Source organism: Nyctereutes procyonoides, unplaced genomic scaffold (assembly GCF_905146905.1).
Source record: "Nyctereutes procyonoides isolate TBG_1078 unplaced genomic scaffold, NYPRO_anot_genome, whole genome shotgun sequence".
Taxonomy (NCBI): Eukaryota; Metazoa; Chordata; class Mammalia; order Carnivora; family Canidae; genus Nyctereutes; species Nyctereutes procyonoides.
Window position 1 is genome coordinate 49,378,642 of NW_026575043.1, and position 27,970 is coordinate 49,406,611.

General features: G+C 43.4%; 2 protein-coding genes across 3 annotated transcripts in view; one reads left to right on the plus strand and one right to left on the minus strand.

Moving 5' to 3' along the window:
• SUDS3 (SDS3 homolog, SIN3A corepressor complex component) overlaps positions 1-9,206 on the minus strand; it is a 33,072-nt gene extending 23,866 nt beyond the window's left edge. The window contains exons 1-5 of the mRNA XM_055322738.1: positions 8,919-9,206; positions 6,813-6,882; positions 4,554-4,609; positions 2,967-3,038; positions 882-901 (exon numbers count right to left, since the gene is read on the minus strand). Coding sequence (XP_055178713.1) covers positions 882-901; positions 2,967-3,038; positions 4,554-4,609; positions 6,813-6,882; positions 8,919-9,060 — 360 coding nt within the window. The 5' untranslated portion in view covers positions 9,061-9,206. The remainder of the gene's footprint in view (positions 1-881; positions 902-2,966; positions 3,039-4,553; positions 4,610-6,812; positions 6,883-8,918) is intronic.
• Positions 9,207-13,128: 3,922 nt separating this feature from the next.
• TAOK3 (TAO kinase 3) overlaps positions 13,129-27,970 on the plus strand; it is a 179,253-nt gene continuing 164,411 nt past the window's right edge. For both annotated transcript variants that reach the window (XM_055323084.1, XM_055323085.1), the window contains exon 1: positions 13,129-13,401. The gene's annotated coding sequence lies outside the window, so the exon portion shown is untranslated. The remainder of the gene's footprint in view (positions 13,402-27,970) is intronic.

Sequence of the window (27,970 nt, forward strand, 5' to 3'; positions counted from 1 at the left end):
AAAAAAAAAAAAACCTGAATCAAGATGGCCCAAGTTACTATAATTGTTGACATTTATGCCAAGATAAAGATCAACTAGAGTAGATCATTTGTTAGATACCTGAACCCTCAAGTACACAAACACTGAAATAATACTAAATAAAAAGGTGTTCATTTTTTAAATCTCACCATTGTATCAAGTGAAGAACAAGGGAGCTTATGGTGGGCTATGGCTGCAGATCACACAATCTTGCTTACTGTGATTATGTGTGTTGCCCTGACTTCAGTAGAAAAATGGTTTCTGATAATGTGCTCTATTAAAATGTGACCTTCTCATACTTGTGTGTGGTTCTGATAAAGTCAGGACTCCCCCCACACATACATTCTAGCACCTCAGGAACAGATCATCATTCAAGATTCAGGCTCTCATCTCTGTACTACCACTGTGCCTCCAAAGAACCAACATTCAGATGTCTGCTGTAGGAAAGGAAAAATGTTAAATCCGTCCTTCCTACTGACCCAGACCGCTTCAGCTGTAAAACCACTGAGCCAATTCAGAGACTGGGCTACATCAAGGACTAATATTTATTAGACCATTAGAATTCAGACATACTCCTAGGGTGGCTTTAACATGAGATAAAAGTTAACAAGAAAGCAGTGAGGGGGGTGTATCCCCCAGCCCCCTGTGATAAGCAGAGGCTGCCCACCCTATAAATGAATAGATGGTAATTTCAAATTGAGACCCAAGATGTCCCTTAGTGAAACAGAACACTGATGAAGGCTTTGCAGCTGGGGGCTTCTTAACTGTCCCTTTGGTGACAGAAGGAAAGGTTCTCCCGATTAGGAGAGCAAGATTCCTGTCTCTGAAAGAGACTGCAAAACCAGAAGATCCAAGGTACTTACCTCCAGCTGGAGGAAGAGTTCTGAAAGAGATAAAACGTGCAATTAGACTCGCTAGGCTGTGTCACCTTTCTAGACAGTGATGGTACGATTCATTTAGAAGCAGTAATTGCTTTCTGAAAGCACAGTTACACAGAGCAAATGTTTCCATCAGTAGAGCGTTGATATACACGAAGGGGAAGGATGCAAGAAGCACTCATGTCTAGTTAAAATTTGGCCCTGAACAGAATCACTTCTGGCAGTTCTGCCCAAGGGCAAAAACAAGCAACAGGAAACAAACTACCCTGGCAAAATAAAAGCGAAAGGCATCCCTTCTTTCACTCAGTACATGCCATCCAACAGTCCTACAGGGTAGGGTGGGTCAGGAAGGAACAATGCAATTACTCCAGGAGCAGAGTCAACAGGGATGTTTTTAAAGCATGGATGAAGGGCTATGTGTAGCAAGGATGAATACTGCTGGAGAACTCAGAAAACAGAAGCTCTGAGCCCTCCTGGGGCTTTCTTTACAGGCCACCAAGCCTCTGCATACGGCTGCACGTGTACAGCCACGCCCTCAGGGTCCGAGTGTAATTCCAAGCTTCAGATCTAATGTAGCCCTTCCTGAGGAAGGGTCTCATTCACAAATGTGGTAAATCCTATGATTCTACTGTCTCCTATAAAAGCATATATATGCACATCCACATGTAATTTCACAGAATTTTGAGTTTCAGGACTCCAGATTAAGAACTTAGATCTCAATTAATAGATGTTGAACAAGAAACTTAACTGAGGAACAGCACCTGACAGGCTCAGTCAATGAAGCATACAATTCTTTTTCTTTGGGACTGTGAGTTCAAGCCCCACTCTAGGCGTGGAGCCTACTTAGAAAAAAAGATGCCTCAGGAACTGACTGCAGTGGGGGTGACCTCAGGGGCAAGCAGGTTGCGGGTAGGCAGAAGGCTATATTTCCATTTCCCCAGCACCTCCCACACCCTCCAGCTCCCCTTCTCTCTGTTGGTATACACAGGACATCTACACCCTGGAGGAAAGGAAGCTGGGGAAACACTGGATCAGAAAGCAAGAGGACAGCAGCCTGAGGAACGGCACGCAGACCTCATCTGAAAACCCAGCATTACTTTTACCACTGCAGGAGCAAGCACCACGCTTGCACTCAAAATGCTGGCTGACAAGGAGCTCCCAAATGGGACCATTGTGTTCCTGTGAGCCCGGGAACCTGTGTTTATACACTGAATGGTCATCACATTTACTTTTTGCGTGATTATTTACCTCAGAATGTCCCTTAACTTTTCCCACGTTGTATGTCTTATCAATAAAATCCCACACTTCCTCAAGTCAAGGACAATGTACTCCACCCATTTCATTTTGCTCAAAGCTTGGATGTAGCAGGTGCTCAACAAATTCTTACTGAATGAATACATTTACTATGTACAACAAACCAAAGCATACTCTTCCCCTAATGCTTATAATGCTTGAGAGAAAAAACAACAGAGCACCCCTTCCTCCCAGAGCAGAGAATTCTAGAAGAAACAAACTTCCAGGGATCCCTGGGTGGCGCAGCGGTTTAGCGCCTGCCTTTGGCCCAGGGCGCGATCCTGGAGACCCGGGATCGAATCCCACGTTGGGCTCCCGGTGCATGGAGCCTGCTTCTCCCTCTGCCTGTGTCTCTGCCCCTCTCTCTCTCTCTCTCTCTCTCTCTCTCTCTCTGTGACTATCATAAAGAAATAAAAATTAAAAAAAAAAAAAAAAACTTCCAGTAAGAGTGAAAAAAGCTCCAGTTCTTTGCCATGTAGCTCCTCTGATGGCCCATTTAGCCAGCCATGCAAACGTGGGAACATAATAGCATGGAGACATCAATAGCATGGTTAAAATAAGCTCAACCACAGGCCATTCATTAGCCACTGGAAAAAAGATGAACCAGTTTTACACAACTGCAGCTTTGAAGTCTCTCTGCATCAAACTCTCCCCTCCACCTCATCTGAGAACATATGCCATGCATTCTCAACAACAGCTTTTATGGCCATGCTATATCGCTGATTAGCAAAAAGCAAGAACACCTGAAGATGATTTACTTCCACCTAAGAGCCTCACCTGCATTTCGGATCCTCTCTTTATACTGCTGATCTAGTTTTTTCATCCTCTTCTGATATTCCTGTAAGGTACCTGATTTAGAGATTTACAAAATAAAATGTTACTTACTTTGGGATCAATATGCTCTACATTTCAGTTCCTAAAATTATTTAACACTAGCAGTGATTGTTTTAATAATGTCAGAGTAAATAAAACACAAACCAAAGAAACGCACGTGCAAACAAAGCTAACTGGACTCTGGTTCTCAACCAAGGCCCAGAGCAGAAATCACCCCATCTAGTGGATTAAGACTCTCTAGCAAGTGATGGGGAGTAGAAAGGCACAGGCTTTCTCAAGTGATTGGGATCACCTGCTGCTACAGTTTGAGCCAATGGGCCTCCTTTTCCAATTTCCTTCAGTAAGGCCCAGATTAGTGCAGTCAAGTAGAACTCTTTTTGCAATGGTAGAAATGTCCTATGTTGCACTGTCCAATATGGGAGCCACTAGTTATATGTAGCTGCTGAGCACCTGAAACAACAAGTGCAACTGAGGAACTAAATCATTAATTTTATTCAATTAGATTTAAATAGCTACACACGGCCAATTACAATTCTGGTCAGCTCAGGTACAGACCTTCACCAAATGTCTACACATGTCATTGTTTTACCCAAAAGCAGCGAATGACAAGGGTCAGAATTAGTGCAGGAAGTGTTTTCTGATCATAATGTAGCAGCGTATCTTTTTCAAAATCTGTCACTCAACCATGCCAGGTATGCCTCACAGACTTGCTGGAATGGAATGTATTTCTTTCTCTGGTAGTAGTTCTATTATCGCAGAAAGGTTAAAACAAAAAAACCCACAAAGATGTGTAAATGCAACTCATGGGAACATTTTTTCACTATTAAGCAAAAATCAATGTCCAATGGGCTAGTCCAAGCAATGTAAGTACCTACTGGAAAGTTGCTTCACTGATGTAAGGGTTCCACAGAAATAAGCCAAAGAGCTGCTGTCCACGGCTGTCCCTGAATTCCCAGTGCACCACCCCACAGTGCTAAACACCTGTCACAGGTAGTCACATCTGCTTCTGCTTTCCGAAGTTCAAAGGTCGGAAAACAAATTTAAGCAAAAGGAAGTGATGTGCCCAAGGTCAAATTTCCAGAAAGTGGTAAAGTTAGAATTCAAGCCTATGATGGCTCTTAACCTGATGCTGAACTGTCTTTAGCAGGAAATAGCATTGGATAAGACAAATTCACTTTTAACTTACCAAGCACATGACACAGAACACCATGAGGATAACCCAGAGTTCATCAGTATTTAGTTTAGAAAGAATGGTAAAATTTCATGTATTCTTTGAAAACAAGAGCCTTCCTAAGAAGGTCAAGCTTTAGGCTCACAGTGGTTTTCAGCTCATGCTTTTCAGAAGGCCCTAGGTTAGAGTTCAAAAATGTTTGAAAGCCACCACTTTACTGACAGCAGAGGATAGCAAAATGCATACTGAACAACTAAAAACAGCCGATCAAATTTCCCACAGGGGAGTGAAATACATAGATTTCAAAGGCTTGCAATACTATGTATACTTAGAAATGAAGGGTTAAACCACACACCAACCTTCCTGCAGTTGTTGCAACTGCCTCTTGAGAGAAGCCAGTTTATCCTGATACATTCTGAAAAGAAAAAAAAAAAAAAAAAGAAAACCATGTTGAAAGACAAAAACGTTCAATACTCAATTCCAAAATAATCTACACACAGGAATTACCTCGGTTGTTACAGGAATGTCATTGATGTCCTTTAGGAGACAGGGAAAACTGAAATCTGCCAGCTGGTTTAAAATGTACCAGCAGCTAAAGGGATCAGAAAGGGACAAGGATTCTGTGTTCTTGAATCATATCCCAATTCTGTAGATTCTCCTGTGTTATCCCACCTTTAGAGAATCAGTCTGAAATCTACAAATATGAAGACACGCAGATTTTAATAAATAAGTGACAATGATAAACAGGCAAGAAGATACAAAGAAAAACTGAAAGCGTGATGCCATTTTCTTAGGGGTTTAAAACTATAAACAATGCACACGAAAATGTAACAAAGGCATTAAGCTCATATCAACCTTACAATTAGATTATAAATTCCAAAGGAATAAGATTATGTCTTTGGCATGTTTTTCTATATAGACAGCATAGCTGTGTAAGCATCAAATTAATAAACCTTTATGTCATTTTTAAAAGCACTATTCTTTTAGGATCAGAGAAATAATAGTAATTCAGTACCAAAAGTTAAAATGCAGGATTTATTTGCAGCCCCAGCTGGATAAGAACACATAGCACACACAAAGCACAAGAGCCTAGCGTGTTATTCTCCACCCCCCACCCCGCCCCAACCTCGAATGGATTATAAGCAATTATATACTCTGGCAAGTCTGTTTGAATGGCGGATTCCACAAGTAAATCTTATTTCAACAATATTTTTGCTTCTACCTGAAAAACACCCTCAATTTTACAGTGACAAAAACAAGATTTGCAACCTGAATGCGCACTGCCCAACAGGTAATAAGCAGGATAGCTTTCTGACTGCTCAACTAAGGGCTGTAAATAAAACCCAACTACACAGACAGGAAACACTGGGCAGAATCTGGGGGTCACACAGGGGCTCTGATCAAGACATCAGTGACAACTGAGATGTGCTCTCAATACCCACCGTGAGTCACACAAGGCATTCAATTTTGATCAAAAGTTTTTCTGTATCCAACATTAAGAGGCACATTCAATTAAAATATGGTCTCAAGAGAAGGCTTAAATATGTCGAGTAAGAGGAGGGGAAACAATGTGTAAACTACACAGTTAAGTATTTAGAGCCCAGCATGTTCAGTTTTCTGCCACATCGAGTGCAGGAAACAACACCTTTGACTTCTGAGTCTGTCTCTGAAAGGGAATATTAACAGAAGAAAAAAATAAACAAGCAAAACAAATTTAGATTTGGGGAAAGGAAAGGTATGTGGAAATGGTTCAAGGTAAATCAGTAAAAAACCTGAAGAGAATAAAAAGCAAGCACAGTTTCAGGAATGAAGCTATGATAAAAATCACATGAATTATTAAAATAATCCTTTATTCAGCACTGGTGGATGTTAGGTGAATCGGTTTAGGTGCCCTTTTGGTTTCCAAGCCTGAAAAGAATAACAGAATCCAGAGGATGGTCACGAACCATTTGCAAATAGGACCTATAAAAAAAAGGAATGTGGATCATCTAGTTTAAAGTAAAAGAACTTAAAGTTAAATCAAGATCCTCAAAATACATTCAACAAATACTTATGGAGTATGTTTTATAAAGTCTTCCATCTGTGTTTATTACAAAAGTGAGTGGTTTTCGTTTCTCTGGGCGCATTTAGAGAACGCTTGACCCTGGATGTGTGACAAGTGGAAAGAGTACTGGAGCAGGAGTCGGGAGTCCTGCTCTCCAGTCCAGGTCTCCCTGAGCTCTCCGGGCACCCTGCACACCGTCAGCTCTCAGCAGGGTCACCCCCATCTGAGAACCAAATAGCTATGACACATCCTTTACTCTGAGTAATGGTTTTCACATTTAGAAAAGAAAAGAAAACAAAACAAAACAAAAAAAGTCAAAGGAGTGGGAAACAGTTCTCTCCTGATACATGGTTTTATTTCCCTGGGATCATCTCCCTCAAGGTTCTTCCTAGCCAACCCTCGAAAGATTGTTTTAACAGGAAGATCGATTAAACAGGACAAATCTAAGGGGGAAACTGTACACATACACATGGTCTCTGGAAGCTCTATGGTCAAAATCATAAATACAAGGTCACTGTCATGATTTCCCTGTCAACTCTAGATTCCAAACAAGAAATTTAAGACTCATACTCACTGTTCCTTCATTTCTACATAGTCCTCTTCATCATGCTTTGCCAGGTCAGTTTCACTAGCATCTTCAGTGTCTAAAAAATCAGGGAAGAAAGGTTAAAAGCATAATTCATAAAGCTGGTATCACCTGACACAGTGTCACTTAAACTTCTGTCAAATGAATGCAGGCCTGCATGAAGCCATCAGTGAAAAATATCACAGTTACTTCAGGAAAGAAAATGCCCTTTCCAGTTTAGACATGGCCAGATTTATGCAACGAGCTGCCTTCACCTGAAGTGCAGCCAGAGAACAGGGTGCGGTGCCTCAGAGGCAGGCAGTCATGGTCAAGGCTGCAACTTCACGAGAGAAGTCATGCTGGCAGTTCAGTAACTGGAGCTGCGAGCATCAGGACTACAGGCGGACAGGCCTTGCTCGTTACTCCAAAATGACCTAATGAGTCCATTCTCTTCTGGTCTCCCCCCAGTTTGGAACCTTCAGCAGATTTGACAACCCTATATACACGAAGGAGAATCCAAACCAATGAACCCTAATAAACTAAAATGTTTTCAAAGTTACAATAAGGGGATCCCTGGGTGGCTCAGCGGTTCAGCGCCTGCTTTTGACCCGGGGCGTGATCCTGGAGTCCTGGGATGGAGCCTGCTTCTCCCTCTGCCTGTGTCTCTGCCTCTGTGTGTCTATCATGAATAAATAAATAAATCTTTAAAAAAAAAAAAAGTTACAATGAAAGGGGGAAGATGATCGAAGAGAAAGTGTTTCAGAACTTTTCAAACGCTGTTCTTAGACTATGTCAACAGTGAAGGGTCTACATTATTTCAACAGCCCACTCCAGGCCGGGAATAAAAATCAATTTCGGCTTCTCGGCTCCCCCTAGTGGGCATTTAAAGCGGTCACAAGCGTCTCACGTTCAAAACCCCTAGTGAAGCCCCGTCTTCGAACGTAACTCAGTCAAACGCAATGAGTTCCTTCGACTCGGATCATGTGCACACGCCCCTGCCTTCCTAAAGGCTGCTGCAGCTCCGAGTCTCCACGGAGCCCTCTCCTCTCTCTGCCAGGAGGCCTCCGCTGAATTCCTGTCATAGGCCGGAATGACCTATGGGGAGCGAGAGGAACCAAGCATGTTCCGTATTCCAGGCACCTAGCCCAACCTTTTGCTCCACTGCCAGAACATTCTACCCACACGTTGGTCTCTATCTCCTCTCTTCTCCCGTCTTTTTTTTTTTTTTTTCCTTCCTCACCTTTCTCCGTCTCCAGTAAGCTCCTTCCGCAATCCCTCCAGAACAGTCTTCCTCCTCACACTTGCCAGACCGAAAAGCCCAGTCTGAAGAGCCAGGCTCTGAGAAGGCAGTAACGATAACACGCAGAACGTGGCACCGAAGACACAACACCTGGCTGGGCACCATTAGGCAAATCCCTATCTCCCCCTGTGCCTGCTTCCCGGCGCCGTGAGGGCCTCCCAGACCAGGCCCAGCGCTGCACGCGCGGGGCGCCCCCTCTAACCCCCCCCCCACACACACACACACACACACACGCCTGCGCCAGGAAGCCCCGCTCCGGGCTGAGGAACCTGAGGCTCGCAAGCTCAAGTAACGGGCGGCCGAAGGTCACAAAGCTGGGTTCGGTGAGCCAAGCGGAGACCCTGACCTGGCTGGTCCCAGGGCCTTCTACGCAACCCGAACTCTCCAGCGGCACCGGGCCGCACGGTCGGGGCGAGCAAGCCGGGAACCCGGAGGCCAAACTGGCCCTCACCCGGATCCTCTCCGGACCTTTCTAAAACGGGGAGCGGAAGGGTCCTCGAGGCACTCTGAGGAAAGCTTTCTCATTCCGACCAGCAAAGCCCGGGGGTTCGCCGGAGACGGCTGCGGGAGTGGAAAGGAGCCTTCGAGGGACCTCCGGCTCTGACAGCAGCTCCCCCAGGCCCTCCTTCCCGTGACCGTGAGGGCACGACGTCCCCCCCGGCCCCCCGCGGCCCCGGCCCCAGAGCCCGTGGGGGTAACTTCCTGCAGCCGCGCTCCTCCCGGCGGCCCCGCCAGCTTCCCCCGGCCCCGGACTGCGCTCCGGGCAGCGCCCTCACTCCCGCGGCGGCCCCGCCCCCGGCGGCCGCAGGACGCACCTTCGTCCGACTCGCGGCCCCGGCAGCTGCGCTCGTCGTCCTCGGCGCTCTCCAGCTCCTCGTCCTCCTCCGGGTAGAACTCCGGAGCCGGCGGCGCTCCAGCCGGGGCCGGGGCCGGGGCCAACAGCCCTGCGGCGCTCATGTCGCCTCTGGCCGCGGCTGAGCGTGCCACCCAGCGGCCGCGGCCGCGCGCCCTGCGGACTCGACGCCCGCCTCGCAGCCCCCGGGGGAGCCGCCGAGCCGACGAGCGGGAGCCGCGGCCGCCGCGGGAACCCCTTCCCCGTCTCCGCCAAGCCCCGCCCCGCGCGCCCGCGCTCGGCAACGGGGGCCTCCCGCCGGCGGCGACTTCCGGGTCGTGGGCTGCCCGGAGACCGCCTGACTCCGTCATCCCTGGGGAGGAGACGCCGCCCGACGCCCCCTTCGTCTTAACCTCAGCCCTTTCATCGCAGTCTTAAAAATCCTCGACGGGCAGTGGGAGGGGCAGAGACAACGTTCTCCAGAGTTAGGCAAATCCTTGGACGTCCCTGGCCGCGGCTAGGACCCCCGAAGCTCGCTGGCCACTTCTGGAAATGGCCGCCAGGCGGCGCAAGGAGCCAGAACTAAAGCGAGGAGCCTTAGCGACCTGAGAGGCAGAGGGGTTGAAGGGTCCTGGGAGGCGGAGGTGACCTCCTTCCCTTGAAACGGGTGAACGGCTTGAACCACCCCCCTTTATAGGCTGGGAAACGCTGACATCTAGAGTTTTTGTGATCATCTCCCAGAGCCTGGCTCCTCCCCTAATTGGAGCTTTATTGAAAACGAAAAGGCAAAGATGCTGATATTCCATCCGTGGGTCAGCAAAAGGATGTTTTTCCCCGTCCGTGGGAGTCCTTTCTGTTTGTTTAGGTGTACTAAATAAGGTATTTTTCCAATTTTACAGACGAAAACGTTTACCTAAAAAATGGTAGCGTCCCGGCTGCCTTGTTTACATGATCACACCCAAGCGCCGTACATTACAGCCGCCTCTTATTTCTTAGAATATTAATTTTTTAAAAGGTGCTTTTCCCCATCCAATAACTTGCTAACAACTCTCCACTGAGCAAGCAGAACATTTTGCCTGCCGGAAGTTAATTAAGCCGACATAAGGAAGGTGCTGTGTGGAAACTTAGAAAAGGAGAGAACTGGGGGACCTTGGGTGGTTCAGCGGTTGAGCGTCTGCCTTTGGCTCAGAGTGTGATCCTGGGGTCCTGGGATCGAGTCCCACATCCGGCTCCCCATAGCGAACCTCTTTCTCCCTCCACCTATGTCTCTGCTTCTCTCTGTGTCTCTCATGAATAAATAAAATCTAAAAAAGAGAGAGAGAGAGAGAGAGAGAACTGAATACCCACATAAATTAATGCATATGATTCCATCTGAGTAGGAGACACTGTTATAAGCTTTGCTTGATGAACAAATTTAGGATGTCCCTTGTCTAGCTGTGGGTAACAAGAAAAGGGATGTTTGTTTAAAGTACCCCTGCCCCCTCCCTTCATGTTGCTCCATAAAATAATTTATGAGTAGTAAGGCTGAACACAGATGTAAAAGCTAGGGTGGACCCAGTATCCTGATTCTCAGATCATTTGTGCTCAAATTCGTCTCTGAATGGGACCCTGCAGAGTCTTCTCAAAGTGAAAAAAAAATTTATTCTCATCCCATTTATTTCAACATTTATTTTCTACCTTGTCTTAATGAAAATCTTGGTTCTGTTTGTGGGAGATTTTTTTCCTCCCAGCAAAACAACAATTTGCAAACTGGACTGCTGCAATATCTTTCCATGAGTTCTGAGGTCTTCTGAAGCTCCTTCTAAGTAAGAGTCATTCTTGAGGCTCACTGTAGAGCCACCGTCTGTATTGAAACTAGGATTTTAGAACTGCCTCTTGCCCGAAGGATGAAGTCATTTCTATTTTTATATTAGATCACAGCTAACTTATTTGGAATCAGCTATATTGAGCAACTTGGGTTTCCATCAGAAGCAATAATCATAGACCAGAAAAAGCACCATTTTAGAAATTAGAGTTCATTGATATAATGAATCAAAAAAAAAAAAAGATTTGGCTTCGTTGCTAATTGGTTTCTTCAAGATATGGAATTTTCATCTTGCTTATGTTTTCTATCTTCTGATTGCAAATAACATCTGTTAATGGTCATGCATTTTTTTATATGAATAGACACAACTGAACACTGGTAGTGAAAACTTACATTTCTTCGACCCATATTCCCAACTGCAGAATTGCTAGGATGAGCTCTTAATATATGTTCTTTAAAAGAAGGAGGACCTAGTCAAAAAAGTTCTGTCATGACTTTAGCCTTACCTGACCTTTATAATTGTTGAATATAATAATTTTCAGGGCTCCTGGGTGGCTCAGTCGGTTGAGCATCCAACTGTTGTTTTCAGCTCAGGTCGTGATATGGGCTGATAGGATCTGACCCAGCCTCGGGTTCCACACACAATGGGGAGTCTGCTTGGGATTCTCTCTCTCCCTCTGCCCCTTCCCCACCTCCTCTAAAATAAATAAAATCTTAAAAAATACATATACATATATATATATAAAATAATCTTGGATAGTCTCCCTGGACCTATAAAAAAATCAAGTTCCCCTAGAACTACCTTGAAATCTCTCCTCATCCCTTTCCAAAATGCCAATCAACACTGCCCTGGGGCACCTGGGTGGCTCAGTGGTTGAGCATCTGGCTTGGGCTCAGGTCATGATCACCACAGTGTCCTGGGATCCAGTCCCACCTCAGGTCCCCCGCAGGGAGCCTGCTTCTCTCTCTGCCTGTGTCTCTGCCTCTTTGTGTCTCTCGTGAATAAATAATAAAATCTTTAAAATAACTAACACTGCTCTGGAAGCATCCACTTCAGAACTCACCCCAAATGAAGTCCTGCCAGCTTCATTTCCACAGGCTCTCTCTGCATACCCTATACCCAAATTCAAAGGGGACCATTGTAATTGGAACGTGGTGTAATTTTAAAACACTAGGGAAAACACGTAGTTTTTAGAAAACAAATTTTGCCAGCAGGAGTTAACACAGGAGTTCGTGATGGGAGAGTTTCCTGAGAGCAAATCTAACAAAGGCTTAGGATCGAATCGTGTGCCTGAAAGGAAACAATTTCTTCATAAAATGCTGAATTGTCAAAGTCCATAAACTTTGGGGCTTATGGATAAGGACAGCAGATTTCGATTTTTGGTATTGACTTAACATATCCAGTTTCAAAAACAAACAAAAACAAAAACAAAAATATATATAGAAGGGCTGAGTGACCCATGCCCTTTTACCCCTGGCAGACGAGTCTCCCGGATCATCACAGGTTGCCCTTTGGCCATCAGTTCACACAGAATCATGACAACATTAGCCCTAAAAACGAATACGCTGACTAAGCTCGCTGAAGCCTACCACACAGTTCCTGTTCCTACGGTCGAAATGATTATCAAAACCCACAAACTGATCATTTCTCAAGTTTGGTCCTTGTTCCTCCCCAAAATGAGCCCCAACGGTGCTGAAGGCTTTCCTTGCGCAGAGTACGGACCTCGTATAAAGATCTTCCCCTCCTCCAACAGCATTAAACTGACGTATGTCCAACGCCATGCAAGGGCACCTCCCTTGCCAAAGATCTACAAGAACTGAAATCCAGGAACTATTTACAAGGCCGCAGGAAATGCACGCTGTATTAGTTGACGGCGCAATTACTTAGGGGACTAAGCCAGGACGGAAGAATGGGGACCTCCTCGAAGACTCTCCACACGGTGGGACCCCGCCCCCGCCCCCGCCCCCACCCCACCCCGGAGTCCCAGGGGGCTCGGCCTCTGGGAGGCTCCCAAGAAAAGTGAAGGCTCAGAGGAGTGCCATGAACTTTGACCCCAGCGCAGCACAAACAAGGCGGACCGCACCCCAGGCGGGCCCGCGGGGTAACTGAAGCTGCCAGCTCTTCCGCCTCTGAGAAAACCCCGCCCCGTCTCGTCCCGCCCACCGTCAACTCCGCCAATCCTCCGGCGCCATCGGCGGCTCGGCTTCCCAGGCGCCTCCAATCGAGTACCTATGCCAGGCCCCAGGCCCGTGCCCCGCGGTCAGGGGAGGTCAGTAGAGAGCCTATTGGAGCCGAGCTGGGGGCGTGGTCGGGGGCAGGGGGCGGGCGAACTGAGACCGTGGGGCGGAGCGCGCTCGGCGCAGTCGGGTGCGATTGGCCACCCCTGGCAGGAGCCGCACCTCGGACAGCAGCAGCGGCGGCTGCGGGAGGGTCGGTGTGGCGCCCGGCGGCGACGGCGGCGGGGTCCTGCCTGAAAGAGTGGGACCCGACCTCGAGACCGCGGGCGGAGGCTCTGCGTGGCCGGGCCCGGCACTCAGCGACCCGACCCGGGCATCCTCCGGGGGACCAGCGGCAGAAGAGCGACTCGGGAACAAGTGTGGGAGAGGAAGCGGCGGAGGCGGCGGCGACGCCGGGCCCGGGGGTGGTGACAGCGGGTCTGAGGTGAGAGCACTGGGGCGCGGGACGGTGACAGAGTGAGCCGAGGCAAGGGGACCCTGGGCGGAGTGAGGTCCGGGAGGACTCGAGTGGCGGGAGTTCGGGAGAGGGTTTGTCCGGACTGGGGAGAGGAGACCCCGAGAGCTGCTGAGGTAGCGGGTCTGAGCGGGAAACGCGAGAGGGCTCGGGATGCGCTCTGAGGAGGGGGGACCCCAGAGAGTTGGGGCAGGGGGTCTGAAGAGAGGGGACCCCGAGAGGGCTCGGGATGCGCTCTGAGGAGAGGGGACCCCAGAGGGCTGGGGCAGGGGGTCTGAAGAGAGGGGACCCCGAGAGGGCTCGGGACAGCGCTCTGAGGAGAGGGGACCCCAGAGGGCTGGGACAGCAGGTCTGAAGAGAGGGGACCCCAGAGGGTTCGGGACGCGCTCTGAGGAGGGGAGACCCCAGAGGGTTGGGGCAGGGGGTCTGAAGGGAGGGGACCCCAGAGGGTTCGGGACGCGCTCTGAGGAGGGGAGACCCCAGAGGGCTGGGACAGCAGGTCTGAAGGGAGGGGACCCCAGAGGGCTGGGACAGCAGGTCTGAAGGGAGGGGACCCCAGAGGGCTGGGACAGCAGGTCTGAAGAGAGGGGACCCCAAGAAGGCTGGGACAGCAGGTCTGAAGGGAGGGGACCCCAGAGGGCTGGGACAGCAGGTCTGAAGGGAGGGGACCCCAGAGGGCTGGGACAGCAGGTCTGAAGGGAGGGGACCCCAGAAGGCTGGGACAGCGGGTCTGAAGGGAGGGGACCCCAGAGGGCTGGGACAGCAGGTCTGAAGGGAGGGGACCCCAGAGGGCTGGGACAGCAGGTCTGAAGGGAGGGGACCCCAGAGGGTTGGGACAGCAGGTCTGAAGGGAGGGGACCCCAGAGGGCTGGGACAGCAGGTCTGAAGGGAGGGGACCCCAGAGGGCTGGGACAGCAGGTCTGAAGGGAGGGGACCCCAGAGGGCTGGGACAGCGGGTCTGAAGGGAGGGGACCCCAGAGGGCTGGGACAGCGGGTCTGATAGGGGGACGCCAAGAGGAGCCAGGACGGAGGGTTTAGGAGTCGCAGAGAGCACTTGGGACAGGGGGTCCGGAGAGAGAGGACCCCGAGAGGGCTCGGGACAGCAGGTCTGACGGGGAGGCCTCCCCTCCCCGAGAGGGGTCTGGACAGCGAGTGTGAGGGGAACCCAGAGACCGGGTCGGAGCGCGCGAGCGGAAGTGGAAGAGGGGAGCATGCCTGGATTGGGGTCGCTGCGCCGGGCGATCCGACGGCTGGCGGCGCGCAGTGAGGGGACGCGTGCTGCCCCCGGGGTCCGCAGCCAGCGGATCTCCCCGACCGTGCTGCGTGAGACGCGGGACAGCCCGAGCGCCCGTGACTCTGTGGGCGAGTCTGGAGCAGGGATTATGTAATGAAACCTCCCCTGAGTAGAACTCAAGGGCTGGAGGGTCTGGCAGAAGCGCCGAGGTCTCGGCAAGAGCGAGAGACGCACCGCCCGACCTCTCTCCTCACTGGCCCCCTGGCTTCCGAGGTGTTCCTCAGAGTTTGGCGCAGATGCCTTGAAAGTGAGGGGCTTCGTCGACCTTGATACCTTCTCCAGAACCTGAAAACTTGGTCAGGGCTTCTCCAGGCCGCCACAAGCCAGTTGAAAGGGAAAGACCCATGTTTGGGATTTATTGGGATGTTGGTGGTGATAGACTCAGGTATTTTTTATTTCAGCTCAAGGAACTAAGATGGGTTTTAGGATTTGGCAGCGCTTTGGTATCAGTGTTTACAATGCAGATTCAAAGGAGCTATATCCACTAAGTTTGACTGTTTAACTTTGACGTGTTGGAGATACTTGGGAGGTCAAACCAAATTTTGAAAGGAGGTATTGGAGTGCCTAAACTGACAGCGCTTTCCAATTAAATTTCTCATCCTAAACGCTACCAGGACTGAGCTTTAGGCGTAATTCCAGGACAAGCGAAGGAGAGAGATAAGCCTATTTAAACCAGACCTTGTGCCCTGGTAGGAGGCAAGTGTGCGTCTATTAAAATGCTGAAACAAAATAGTGGCAAGCCAGAGGGGGTGGGAATTGGGGGGCATCTTCCTACTTTGATGGATGTGAAAATTAAACTAATGACCAGGCTAGTTGTTCATAGTAGTTAGGATATGTTAATACTGCCTGACTACCTCCCAAATGTTCTCTTGACTGCACTAGCTTTGTCACAGCTGTACCAAGCAGTTTTGCACTTGAATCTTTTTACCTTTTTCTCTATGTGTTGCTCCTCCTCACCCCTTCTCTTTGTGACTGTTTTTTTTTTTTTTTTTTCTATAGAAGCAGACTTAGAAAATGATGGTTTGGGGAAAATAAAGAGGAATGTCATTATCATTTCACAGTTACTTAGATATCTTCTTTGTTTCCGGTTTAGAATGTGTCTTATTAGAAGCTTTTTACCCTTATGTAGTAATGGGCGGCTTTAACGAATGGGAAAGAAAGAAATGCTGCTTTATTTCCCCAAGACATAATGGAGAAAGCTTACATAGAACTGCCTATTTAAATCCAAGACAAACATTACTGAAGTCATTTTCATCAGGGTGATAATAAGTAGAGGACATGTGTCATTTGGGGATTTTATTTGATATTACCTGATACAGAGCAGTTCTTATATGACTGCAGAGAGTGTGTAGCTGGATATGGTTATGAAACTTCCACCAACTAGAAGTCCTCCCCTAAGAAATAACAGGGACATAGGAAGAGCAACAACAGCAAATACAAATTTAAAATATGACACTGTGATTTATTTAAGATGTATTATGATTTTTACAGTAAATATATTTTTCCAGAACTCTAGATCAAATTCAAGTAAAAAAATAAAGTCAGTTCATTCAAGGGGTTATTTACACAGTGCATAGATTCATTATGTAGTGCTTATAACTTATGAAATGGTCTGTGGAAGGATTGGGAATCTCAGTACCAGTAATTCTGCAAAGTAATAGAAATGTTTGAGCAGAGGAGCTTTTTGATCATACTTGTTAGATCATTTCTGACTGGTACAGTGGTAGTTTCTTAAGACAGAACTAAATTAATTCCTTTTAAGAAAAGAAAATGTTCTGGTACTCGCTAGAATGATGACTAAAGCAATCATTTTAACCACATTACATTATGGTATTGATCCAGAGATGATGAAGAGAGATTCTTCATAATAGAATTTTTAGTGATAGAAAAGGCCTATAGTGACTTTTTTTTATTCCTTGGGGTGATGAGTGGGTAGATAGGAGGGTAGGAATTGTATGGGAATTTATTTTCATTTATTTCACAAAATAGAAGGACACTATGAGAAACTACAAATATGTGAAGTCATTGAACCTGTGCTCATTTAAACGCTTTCTTTTCAATTAAAAAAATATATTGAGGGATCCCTGGGTGGCGCAGCGGTTTGGCGCCTGCCTTTGGCCAAGGGCGCGATCCTGGAGACCTGGGATCGAATCCCGCATCGGGCTTCCGGTGCATGGAGCCTGCTTCTCCCTCTGCCTGTGTCTCTGCCTCTCTCTCTGTGTGTGTGTGACTATCATAAATAAATAAACATTTAAAATATAAATAAATAAATAAAATAAAAATATATACTGAAAAGAAATTAAGAAGGAGCTTCCCACTTCTAAGGGAATGATTGTAGCAACCACAGAATGCAAGTCCTTTTGATTTGTTGGAGTTCTTAAACTATTCTTACTCTTGGTTTAGCGGGAAGCAAGTACTACCCAGTAAATACAATAACCCATTTTACACTTTCTTTACCACTTGAGTCATACACAGTCAAACCATTGTCATCACCTTTTGAATCTACCTTTTGATAGTTGCTTTGGTTCAGTATTTAAGGCAACCTGAATAAAAGTTCTCATTGCTTGACAGTATGCATATTTGTTGTTTTCAGTAGTATAGAGATGAATGAAAACTATTGATACTTTCATTTTAGAGCTTCCTTTGAAAGCATCTTTCTTTAATAATCTTTTCTTCTAGTCTTTGTTTCCTCCTTCCCCCCAAAAAGAAAATACACTGACAGACAGACAGAAAGCTTCTACCCAAAAGTGTTTTATGACTCTGCTAGGGGAAGACTTCTTTTCAGTCTTCAATGAGATTCAATGAGCTCATCTTCAATGATTCTGTCGACCAGTGAGGAGTTTTGAATAAATAGTTTTGAGTTGTGAGATATTATGCAGTTGTAGTTCAGCATAGGAGCTTTAGATTGTGATTATTTAGCTTTATCATTCATTTAATTGGTTGCTTTGTTATTTATGAGGATATATTAAAAGTTTCTTACTGTTTCTTAAACTCAGACTGAGTAAAAACAAAACATAAGTGGTATCTATCAGTCTAGCTGTCCTTATAGATAGGTATATTGAGTTTATGGACCAAAATGTAATCTAATTCATTTCTAAACTACAGGCATCAAATTAAAAACAACTATTTAGAATTTTTAGGATAACTAGCAGGAATTAACTTGATCATTACAGCTATATGTTATATTAAATCTACCTAAATATTTTATAAATCAGCCTAATGCGATTTTTTTTCTGTCTGACCTGAGATTTGTTAGAGATGTTGAATCTAAATTATTTATATTTTATAATAGAATGACTTAGGGGTCAGTTTCTTGGTTTGTTTACACAGATCAGCCTCCTAACCATTGTCAGGTATCCCACACATACACATTTTTCATCTGCAGAATGAGTGAGAAAGAGAATTGGCCTTAGAATACTTTATACCTAGGAAGAATATTTTATGCCTAGGAAAACCACTCCCATTAAACAAAGAGGTGTGGCCCATGTGGCTTTAGGTACTAACATGAGAATTTACATGCTGGAGTCTAGTCTTTGGGGCCCTTCCACTTAGCCTCAGTGAAATGATGGATAGCAAATTCAGCCCCACAATATATTTTGTTATTCTTAATATTTTAGTCAATTATCGAAGTACCAATTAGAAGACTTCAGTTTTACTTCCATCCACTATTTCTGATGGACAATGGGATAACCCTTTATTTCCAGATTAAGCAAGGACTCTGGGCACCATGTTTATTTTGATGTTTCAGCTCTGTCTCATGACATACATAGGCTTATGTCCACAACAATCAAGGCTTATGACAATTCAAATAGATTTTATTTACCCATTACAATAGATGGCACTAATTAAGGCAGAATGCTTTCTTACATAAACTAATAACCTGGGATCCCTGGGTGGCACAGCGGTTTGGCGCCTGCCTTTGGCCCGGGGCGTGATCCTGGAGACCCGGGATCGAGTCCCACGTCGGGCTCCCGGTGCATGGAGCCTGCTTCTCCCTCTGCCTGTGTCTCTGCCTCTCTCTCTGTGTGTGTGTGTGACTATCATAAATAAATAAAAATTAAAAAAAAAACTAATAACCTAATAAGTGTTGGCAGTAGACACACAGAACAAAGTCGTAGTTTGTGGCCAATTTTCCATTCTGTTGTGGACATTAGCCTTTATTTCTTTTTTTTTTTTTAAGATTTTATTTATTCATGACAGAGAGAAAGGCAGACATAGGCAGAGGGAGAAGCAGGTTCCATGCGGGGAGCCTGACATGGGACTCGATCCCGGGACTCCAGGATCACACCCCAGGCCGAAGGTGGCGCTAAACCGCTGGGCCACTTGGGCTGCCCTAGCCTTTATTTCTTGAAGAGAGTGTGTGTGTAAATATACAAATATTTCCAAAAAACACATACAGTTTTTAAATGATTTAGGTCAAGAATTAATGGCAGAGATAAAAAAAACAATATTATGTTTCATGTACCTTTATGTTTCTATTGTCTCTTGTGCAAAACTTCTCTTCTGTCATTGCATACCAGTTCCTTTTTTGCATGCATTTGTCTTTTACTAGCCTGTGAGCACTTCAAGGCAGAGCTGAGTAGTATTCATCTTTGCATCCCCCATGCCAAGTTTAGTACCAGGCACAAAGTATGAAGGATGCTCCATAAATGTGAATTGAATGAGTGAATTAATTAATGATGAGCAAATTATTAGATCATATTTACATTCACACTTTGTTTCTTTTACACGAAAGAGACAGGGATTCAGTTGGAGCACATGAGTGAATGTTAGCATTATTCATCTGTTGTCTAAGAAACAACATGATACATTGGAAGGAGAAAGGACCTTTCACTCAGAGAGACCTAGGCATCTACTTTGGCTTTGTCATTATGCCAGCTGGCTTTCCCTGGGTAAATAACTTAAGTCTTAAGGCTCTCCATTAAAAACGACAAATACCCACCATTTGCTTCGACGTGGATGGAACTAGAGGGTATTATACTGAGTGAAATAAGTCAATCGGAGAAGGACAAACATTATATGGTCTCATTCATTTGGGGCATATGAAAAATAGTGACAGGGAATAAAGGGGAAAGGAGAAAAAATGAGTGGGAAATATCAGAAAGGGAGACAGAACATGAGAGACTCCTAACTCTGGGAAACGAACTAGGATGGGGGAAGGGGAGGTGGGGGGTGGGCAACTGGGTGACGGGCACTGAGGTGGGCACTTGATGGAATGAGCACTGGGTGTTATTCTATATGTTGGCAAATTGAACACCAATAAAAAATAAATTTACAAAAAAAAAGTCTTAAGGCTCTCCATTCTCTCATCCATCAAATATGAATATATACTTCACAGGATTCTTATAAGGAATAAATGAAGTTTATATAAAGTGCTGAGCACAATGACAAGCACATGAAAGTGTTTAATAAATAGTAGCTGCTTATTATTTTAATCACTTGAAACAACTTTTTATTGTTGTTTTGTTCTATTGTTTTTGCTCTATTCCCATTATCTAATCAGTTGATAAATCCCATGGCCCCTGACTCCAAAAAGAATAATTAATAGATTCACATATGGGGAAATAGAGACAGTAAGAGTAAGTGACTTCCCAAGATCAGACAGTGGTAAACTTGACCCCTGTGACCCAGATTTGGTTTTCCAACTCACTATAGTTTCCACTTCATACCTCTCAGTGGTCTAAGAAGGAGCTAAAGGACTACTGTGATGATCTTGCAGTCTCTTTTATACGGTTGCTCTTACTCTACCTAAAGTACAGCTCTGATTTTGTCACTCACATGTTCAAAACTTTAATAATTCCCTATGGTCTACTGAATGTGTCCAGATTTATCATATCTGTTCCTATTGCTCCTAATCTTTCTGTGTGTGTGTGTCCTGCACCCCAACCAGATGGGCCTACATACTGGTTGATTGCTTACTGATTTACCATCTCCAGGTCTTTGTTCCTGCCATTTCTTTTCCCTAGAATACCTTCTGTTTCTTTTTCAGACCTACTTTCATGCTGTCTTCCCTGAAGCCTTTTTTGATCATCCTCCTTGCTTCTCTTGCCTTGAATTCCTTAAGTACTTTGTATGTTTTCTTATTACATTAGTATTCCCTCTGATTTTACATTATAAGGTTTGTACTTGTCTTTCCTAGGTGTCCATCTTCTTGGTTTTAAAAGGATGGTGTCATACTCATCTAACTAAGTATCTTGCACCTATTATCTGCTCAGTAAATATTTGTTGAATTGTATTAAATTTAAATACTTATTTTAGGTTCAAAAATAATATTTAAATATAACTGTTGCTCCCAGTGAAGATAACAGAGAGAATTCTTAGATGAAACATTCCCTCCTGACCCTGGCAGTTGGTAAATTCAATGCCAATGCTACCAAGGACTGGAAAGTTGTATGCTCATATTTGGCTTGATAATATTCCCGAAAATGAATTTTGACTCTTGAGTGTTTGGGATTTGTTATTTTTGTTTCCTTACGTGTTGTTTTTATCTGTAAGGAATGGGTTCCTTACAGATAAAAACAGCTTCAGGTCTTCGGAAGTTTCCAAACTTTCTCTGGGTATTAGCAACAAATAAAATAAGATTCCCTTTCATTTGCAACAGAAGATGGTCACTTGAGTCAAAGGTAGAGTCTGGGAGAGATCTAATAGTTTGCTCTTCCAGAGAAAATTCCTTACTTTGTGACATAAACAATTTGCAACTATTAACAGATAAAATTATTATTATCTCTAACTTCCATATTGTATTCTTCTCCACAGTGCTTACTACCTTCTAACATACCAAATATTTTATTTATTTATCTTATATATTTACACTAGAATGTAATGTAAGTATGAAAGCAGAGAGTTTTGTTCTATTCATTGCTGTATGCCAATTCATAAAACAGTGCCTACCATGTAGAAGGTGTTCAATAAACACTGAATGACTAAGTAGCTCAATTTGTCTTTGGGAATTCCTCCAATTTGTTGGCTAAAAAGACGGTTTTGTTATTTTAAACATGCAAAGTAAAATCCTAAGGAAGTAAGATATAGCTTAGAAGAGTAGTTTATCTGTATATCTTACTCTCTCTGGATTTTACATTTTTCTTTGAGCTGCCTTGAATTTACTCTATTTTTGTTTTATTGATTTCAAACAAATGCCATTCTTGCTACCACACCATACATCCAAGATGATTGTGTCTCAGTCTGGCTAAAATCGAAGAAAACTGTTCATTGTAACAAAACCCAATGGACACTTGCTAGCACAGCTCTTAGGCATTAAAGACTAGTAAAACCAAAATTATAATAAAATTCAGTATAGAGGCATTATCCCCTTAAAATCACTTCAGCTGTTTTTCTTAGGTGGTAATATTAACCCTGAAAATTGGTCAGTCAAGCTTCTGATATTATCAGTTATCAGTTTTCTGCATATATAAGTGATTGGGGTTGAAATGTGCTTTAAGCCTGAATTAAAAGAACTTAGTCACTGGTGACTCATGATGAGTTTTTCCTTTTCCCTGCTGGAACATATGCTATTGCCTCCAACTTGGCTTTTTTGAAACATTGAAAACATAAAGAATCCTGCTTTTGTGTACTATGTTCTGGAAAAGTTCTTTTGGGTTTAAGGTGAGGGCCTTAATTACGATGTTGTTTAGTAATGAGCTCTACATTTGACTTTTCAAATTCCCATACAATTTTTTTTTAGTCACTGACTTTATGGAAGTTTTCTCATCATATATGAAATAATCAAAAGTCTACTAGATAGTGTGTGAATGACCACAAGGACTTTGTTTTGTTCTTTACTATATTCCTGTTCTTTTACTATATCCCCTCTCTGTACAAAGAACAGTGCTTTGTACAGAGAGGGGATTTTCATTTTTGAGTGAAGTCACATACATTCTTAAAAACAGTGCATCTTAAAAAATAATGAAAGTCTGTTGAAATGAATTTTCTCCAGCCCTGTTGAATTAAATAATCGTCAATTCAAAATCAAGCTATTTGGGGAAGCTCTGGAATTAGCCCAATGTAGTTCTACACTAATAGTTCTTAGCATTGATTGTGCCAACCTGAAATCTTCAGTGGTTCACTTACAAAAGGAAGAGTTAAATCGGCAACACCCAAAGGCACTTGCACCTGTGGGAACCAATGGGCGTCCTAACAGGAAATACTTTTAGCTTGCAATACCCATAGTAGTGTGCAGCGCCCAGGACATGCTGTTTTATCTGCAGTTCCTTATTAGGATTGTACATTTCTTCAAGGTTTACAAATATATATATATATATATATATATATATATATATATATATATATATATATATAAAGAGAATGCACTTTAAATTTGAAAATTAAATTGTGGATGGTTATTTCCATTTTCTTCATTGTCAAGGAATTGGTGAGTTGTCTTCCTTTAAATAAGTTCTTTCTTTACCTTCTAATGTTCTGTCCCCTGAAACTTGACGGTAGCATACAGGGAGGGGGGGGAAATTGAGGGTACATCAGTGTAAAATAATTAAAACTTAAACTGATATTATTGTCAATAGGAAATAGTTCTAATATTTACATGATACCGTGTCAGTAGCTATTGGTAGAATTTCATAGATCTTTACATAAGATGTGTTTAGCTCTACCAAGTTTTTCTCTTTTGTAAGGACTGGGGGAAAAATTCAGTGAAAGTTTTTAGAAAGTTCTCTCCAAAATGTCAAAATGTAAAGCTGTATACGTTAATGTAGAGTTGTTAACGTTAACTCTCTGACCAGGAAGTACTCTCTTGAAGCCTCATTTATAAAACTGTGTCTATAATAACTTCCTTTCTCGGAATGAAGGTGCTGATAGCGTGGTGTTGTTCTTACAACTTAAGCTGAGCTTGGTTTTATCTTTCCTAATGAACAAGAGGCGGCTTTTTAAAGAAAGTCATCTCTGGGGCAATCTTACTTATTGCTGGAGCTAAATAAAGAATTTTTCAGGTTTTTAGTATGTTGGATTGGAGATGTAGGACATGCATTTGAGAAGATCTGTGAGTAAGCTTACATTTTGTTTTACATTTAGCATTTTATTATAAATATGGTTTGTGTCTAAGCATTGCTAATAAACTTTGTTGAATTTCATGTGAATATTTATGGCTTTAGCTCAAAGTCCAGCTGAGAGTAATCAACCTCAAAAATCACTGGATTCCTATGTTCTATTTATTTTAGTTTGTAGTTTCATATTATACAAATAAATATGAGTGGGAACTTTTTTCAGAAATTGATTTTTTCCCTTTTTCTGCATAAGTAAGGTAAATACTCAGCTGCAAATAAAATATGAAAATCTTGTCAGAAGAATCTTTTAAACAAAAATTTTAGATATACTGAAGGCTATTTTTATTAAATGAATAGTTTGTGTTTATGATTGATATTCCTGTAAAACAGTATTTCAAAATGAATCTGCTCAAAATGGCACACTTTTCATCCTAGAGATCTTAAAAAATCTCAAGGCCACGTCCTATTTTTCTTCTTTTCCAGAAGGGAAATAGAATAGAACACAGAGCAGTTTCTTGAACATAATGCCAAATTTAGAGACAGAAAAGTCAGAAGATAGGATCATGTTTATCTTGTTTTGTAACTTTTTTGTTTTAATACATAAGATTAGTTACTTATTAAAATATAAAAATAAGATATCTTAGCCGTGAGGTAATAATTTATGGCACTACTCTAGTCCATAAAATGAAATTAGATGAAGTAGAAAAGTAAATAATTTAACAGTTTGTATGTTGAAAAAGTAATGCAAAATATTTCATTAGCAAAGAAAGCTGCCTTAATAGTTTCTTTACTAATTTCTCTAGGCTCTTTAAAACAAGGTTGAAATGAAATGTATATAATCCTGACTTCCAAATTCCTGATACTTTACGTGTTAGATGTGTAAATTAAAGCCATACAACCGTAGGTAGGATGAATTTTCATTTAAGAACATCGCAGTAGGGATACCTGGGTGGTTCAGTGGTTGAGCGTCTGCCTTCGGTTTAGGCCATGATCCCAGGATCTGGTATCCAGTCCAGATCTCTCTCATGTGTGTATGTGTGTGTATCTCTCATGAATAAATAGAATTAAAAAAAAAAAACATTGCAGTAGATATTACTGATTTGGGAACTGTTCCTCTGATATGTAAGAAAATTAAAACTTTCAAATAATCTTTGAAATGTGATATTTTACAATGTGTTTTTTAAGATTTATGAATATTAAACACTTAACATAAATTGTACTTTAACTTCAATTTTCATGGTTCAGGAGGCCTTTTTTGATCTATCAGCACCACAAGTAACCCAATCATAGCTGGGGTGAGGGTGGGGCAGAGGAAGTAGATGGAGCTTCACAGCAGTGACAAGATTATTGCAGATTATATGGCTGCCTGCCAAAAGGCCACTAGTTGGAAAAGTGGAAGTTACTAACTGCATCCTATTAATTTGTACATATTTATTTGTAACCATTTTTAACTGTTTGCTGGTTTCACACTGATGATGAGTATTAAACTTCTGACTCAATATGTGCTTAATGTTCTGTTCTTTAGTTTACGTTGGTCATATTCCTTGCGTACTCTGCAAAGATCACACTATTTTGTGGAAGATTGTGTGTTAGCAGAAAAAAAGGGGGGAGGGGTACATAGAACTTTAAACCTTAACTGTTTTGCTTTCTAGTTAAAAGTGTTACAGAGTTAGGGATGCTTGAGTGGCTCAGTGATTGAGCATCTGCCTGCGGCTCAGGGTGTGATCCCGGGTTCCTAGGATCAAGTCCCACATCAGGCTCCCCTAAAGGGAGCCTACTTCTCCCTCTGCCTGTGTCTCTACCTCTCTCTCTGTCTCTCATGAATAAATAAAAATCATTTAAAAAAAGTGTTAGAATTAAAATGTAAGGCATCCCATCAGATTTGGCAATTTCTGTAAAAATACAAATAAAAATAATGTCTTGTGAAGGAAATTGTAGTTCTCAATTATATTGGTTCAGTTTGAAATTGAGATTCCTACTGTTTTCAACATACAAGAAAGCTTTGTAGAGGAAATATGACATCTCTGCCCTGATGCATAAAGTGGGAATTACAGTGGAGAGTTATTTTTAGAGGTGTCTTCTCATGAATATATTTTATGTGATGAGAAGTATCTCTCAAAGTTTAGTTTCTGTTTCAGGGTCACTGGTAGAAGTTAAAAAGGCTGTTCAGGTCACTGGATATTCTATTAAGAAAATACTTCTAAAAGCATTCTGATGTCACCAACAAGCAGCCTAGTTAGTCTTTAGCTGGCTGATCTTAGTGATAGCATTTTTCAAAAATGTAACCAAACTGAGAAGATATCGAGATGCTATCAGTACCATCAAGTAGTAATATAAGTGTCCTACTAAAAGAGGGGACAACTAATTTCCATTTCATAGCAGTGTCCTACTCCTTCAAGAAAAGAGTGCACTGTTTTCAGTATAAAGAAAGATTATAAGGGATTCGAGGAATCTGTTCATTGGTCTCTGACAGCTCTTAGATGTCCCTCCCTAATTCTTATACAGTGAATAACCTGTCCAGGTTTTATTACTTTTGGTCCCATATGTTTTGAGGCTGGCAGTTAATTAACAGGAGCATATCAGCTGAACATGTCTGCCTCTTACAGCTCACCAGCTTTGTGACCTTATACAAATCCCTTAACTCTTGAAGCCTTGGTTTCTTCAACTGTAAAATGGACACAATCATAGCACCTACCTTATGGATTATTGTGAGGCTCAAGTGAGATTACATATTAAAGGAACAAGTTTGGCTGCACATCATAAAGGAAGATCTCAGTGAGTGGTAGTAGCTATGGTTATTTTTGCTGGTTTTTGGACATTTCAGTTCTTATTCACAGTTCTACCAGAAGATGATTCATGGGAAGAGATATAAAACAATACATGCAATCATGTATAGATAATAGAATCAGTCTTACTGGGATCCCTGGGTGGCGCAGTGGTTTGGCGCCTGCCTTTGGCCCAGGGCACGATCCTGGAGACCTGGGATCGAATCCCATGTCGGGTTCTTGGTGCATGGAGCCTGCTTCTCCCACTGCCTATGTCTCTGCCTCTCTCTCTCTCTCTCTCTCTCTCTCTCTCTCTCTGTGTGTGTGTGTGACTATCATAAATAAAAATTAAAAAAAAAAAGAATCAGTCTTACTATAGTAGAAGTATGTAAAAATACCATGGGAGGGGGCACCTGGGTGGCTCAGTCAGTTCAGTGTCTGCCTTCGGCTCTGGTCATGATCTCAGGGTTCTGGGATGGAGCCTCTGCATTGGGTTCCCTGTTCAGTGGGAAGATGGCTTCTCCTTCTGCCCCTCCACCCCAAATAAAATCTATAGGTCTTATTTATTTATGCCACTCTTAACACATTATATACTTCCTATCCTCAGGGGAGAGGGGAAACAAGGGAAGAGTCGACTGTAAATTTAATTTATTAGTATAAAAAGTTAATGTGCCAAATTCAGCTTTAGCAACATTTTGTTGCTGTTTTTCACTTCAGAGAAATTTCCTCCCAATAGGATATAGCACAGCTTAGGAAAGCAACATGGCTAAGTGTTGATTTTGTCATTCATTTTCTCAACAGTTTTTCTTCTAACTGGATCACCATCAGATAAAGTTAGGACCATGTCTAAAGATTCTGGGTCAGCTCAAAAAAAAAAAAAAAAAGTTGGGTTTTTTAAGGAATGTTGTTCTAGTTTGGTTTGGTTTTACTTGGGTAAAACCACACAATAAAGAGTATGCATTTGAGTATAAAGAGTGTTTTCTGGTTTTGTCTTAATGTCAGGGGTTGATACCTATAATGGGTCAGTTAACTTTATTGAAAAACAACTAATTTTTACATTAGCAGATTTTCATGGGGGCTGTGTTAACAAAGCAGATGTGAGATTGGGGGGGGGGCACCTGCAGTAAAGAAAGCAATGAAACTACTTATAGGGTATTTGAAAAACATTTAAGGTTTGTGAGTATATTTTTAGTGTTGGAAATTTCCAGATTTTTTTTTAAAGATTTATTTATTTATTCACTAGAGAGAGAGAGAGAGAGGCAGAGGCACAGGCAGAGGGAGAAGGAGGCTCCATGCAGGGAGCCCGATGTGGGACTCCATGACCATGCCCTGGGCCGAAGGCAGGTGCTAAACCACTGAGCCACCCAGGGATCCCCATCCAGATTTTAATCTATAGCGCAACCCCTTTACCTGGTTGGCAGCCTTTGCATTAGTCTGTATCTCATTCTTGTTTCTGATACCCCCTAATTTTATAGTCTGAAGGCCCA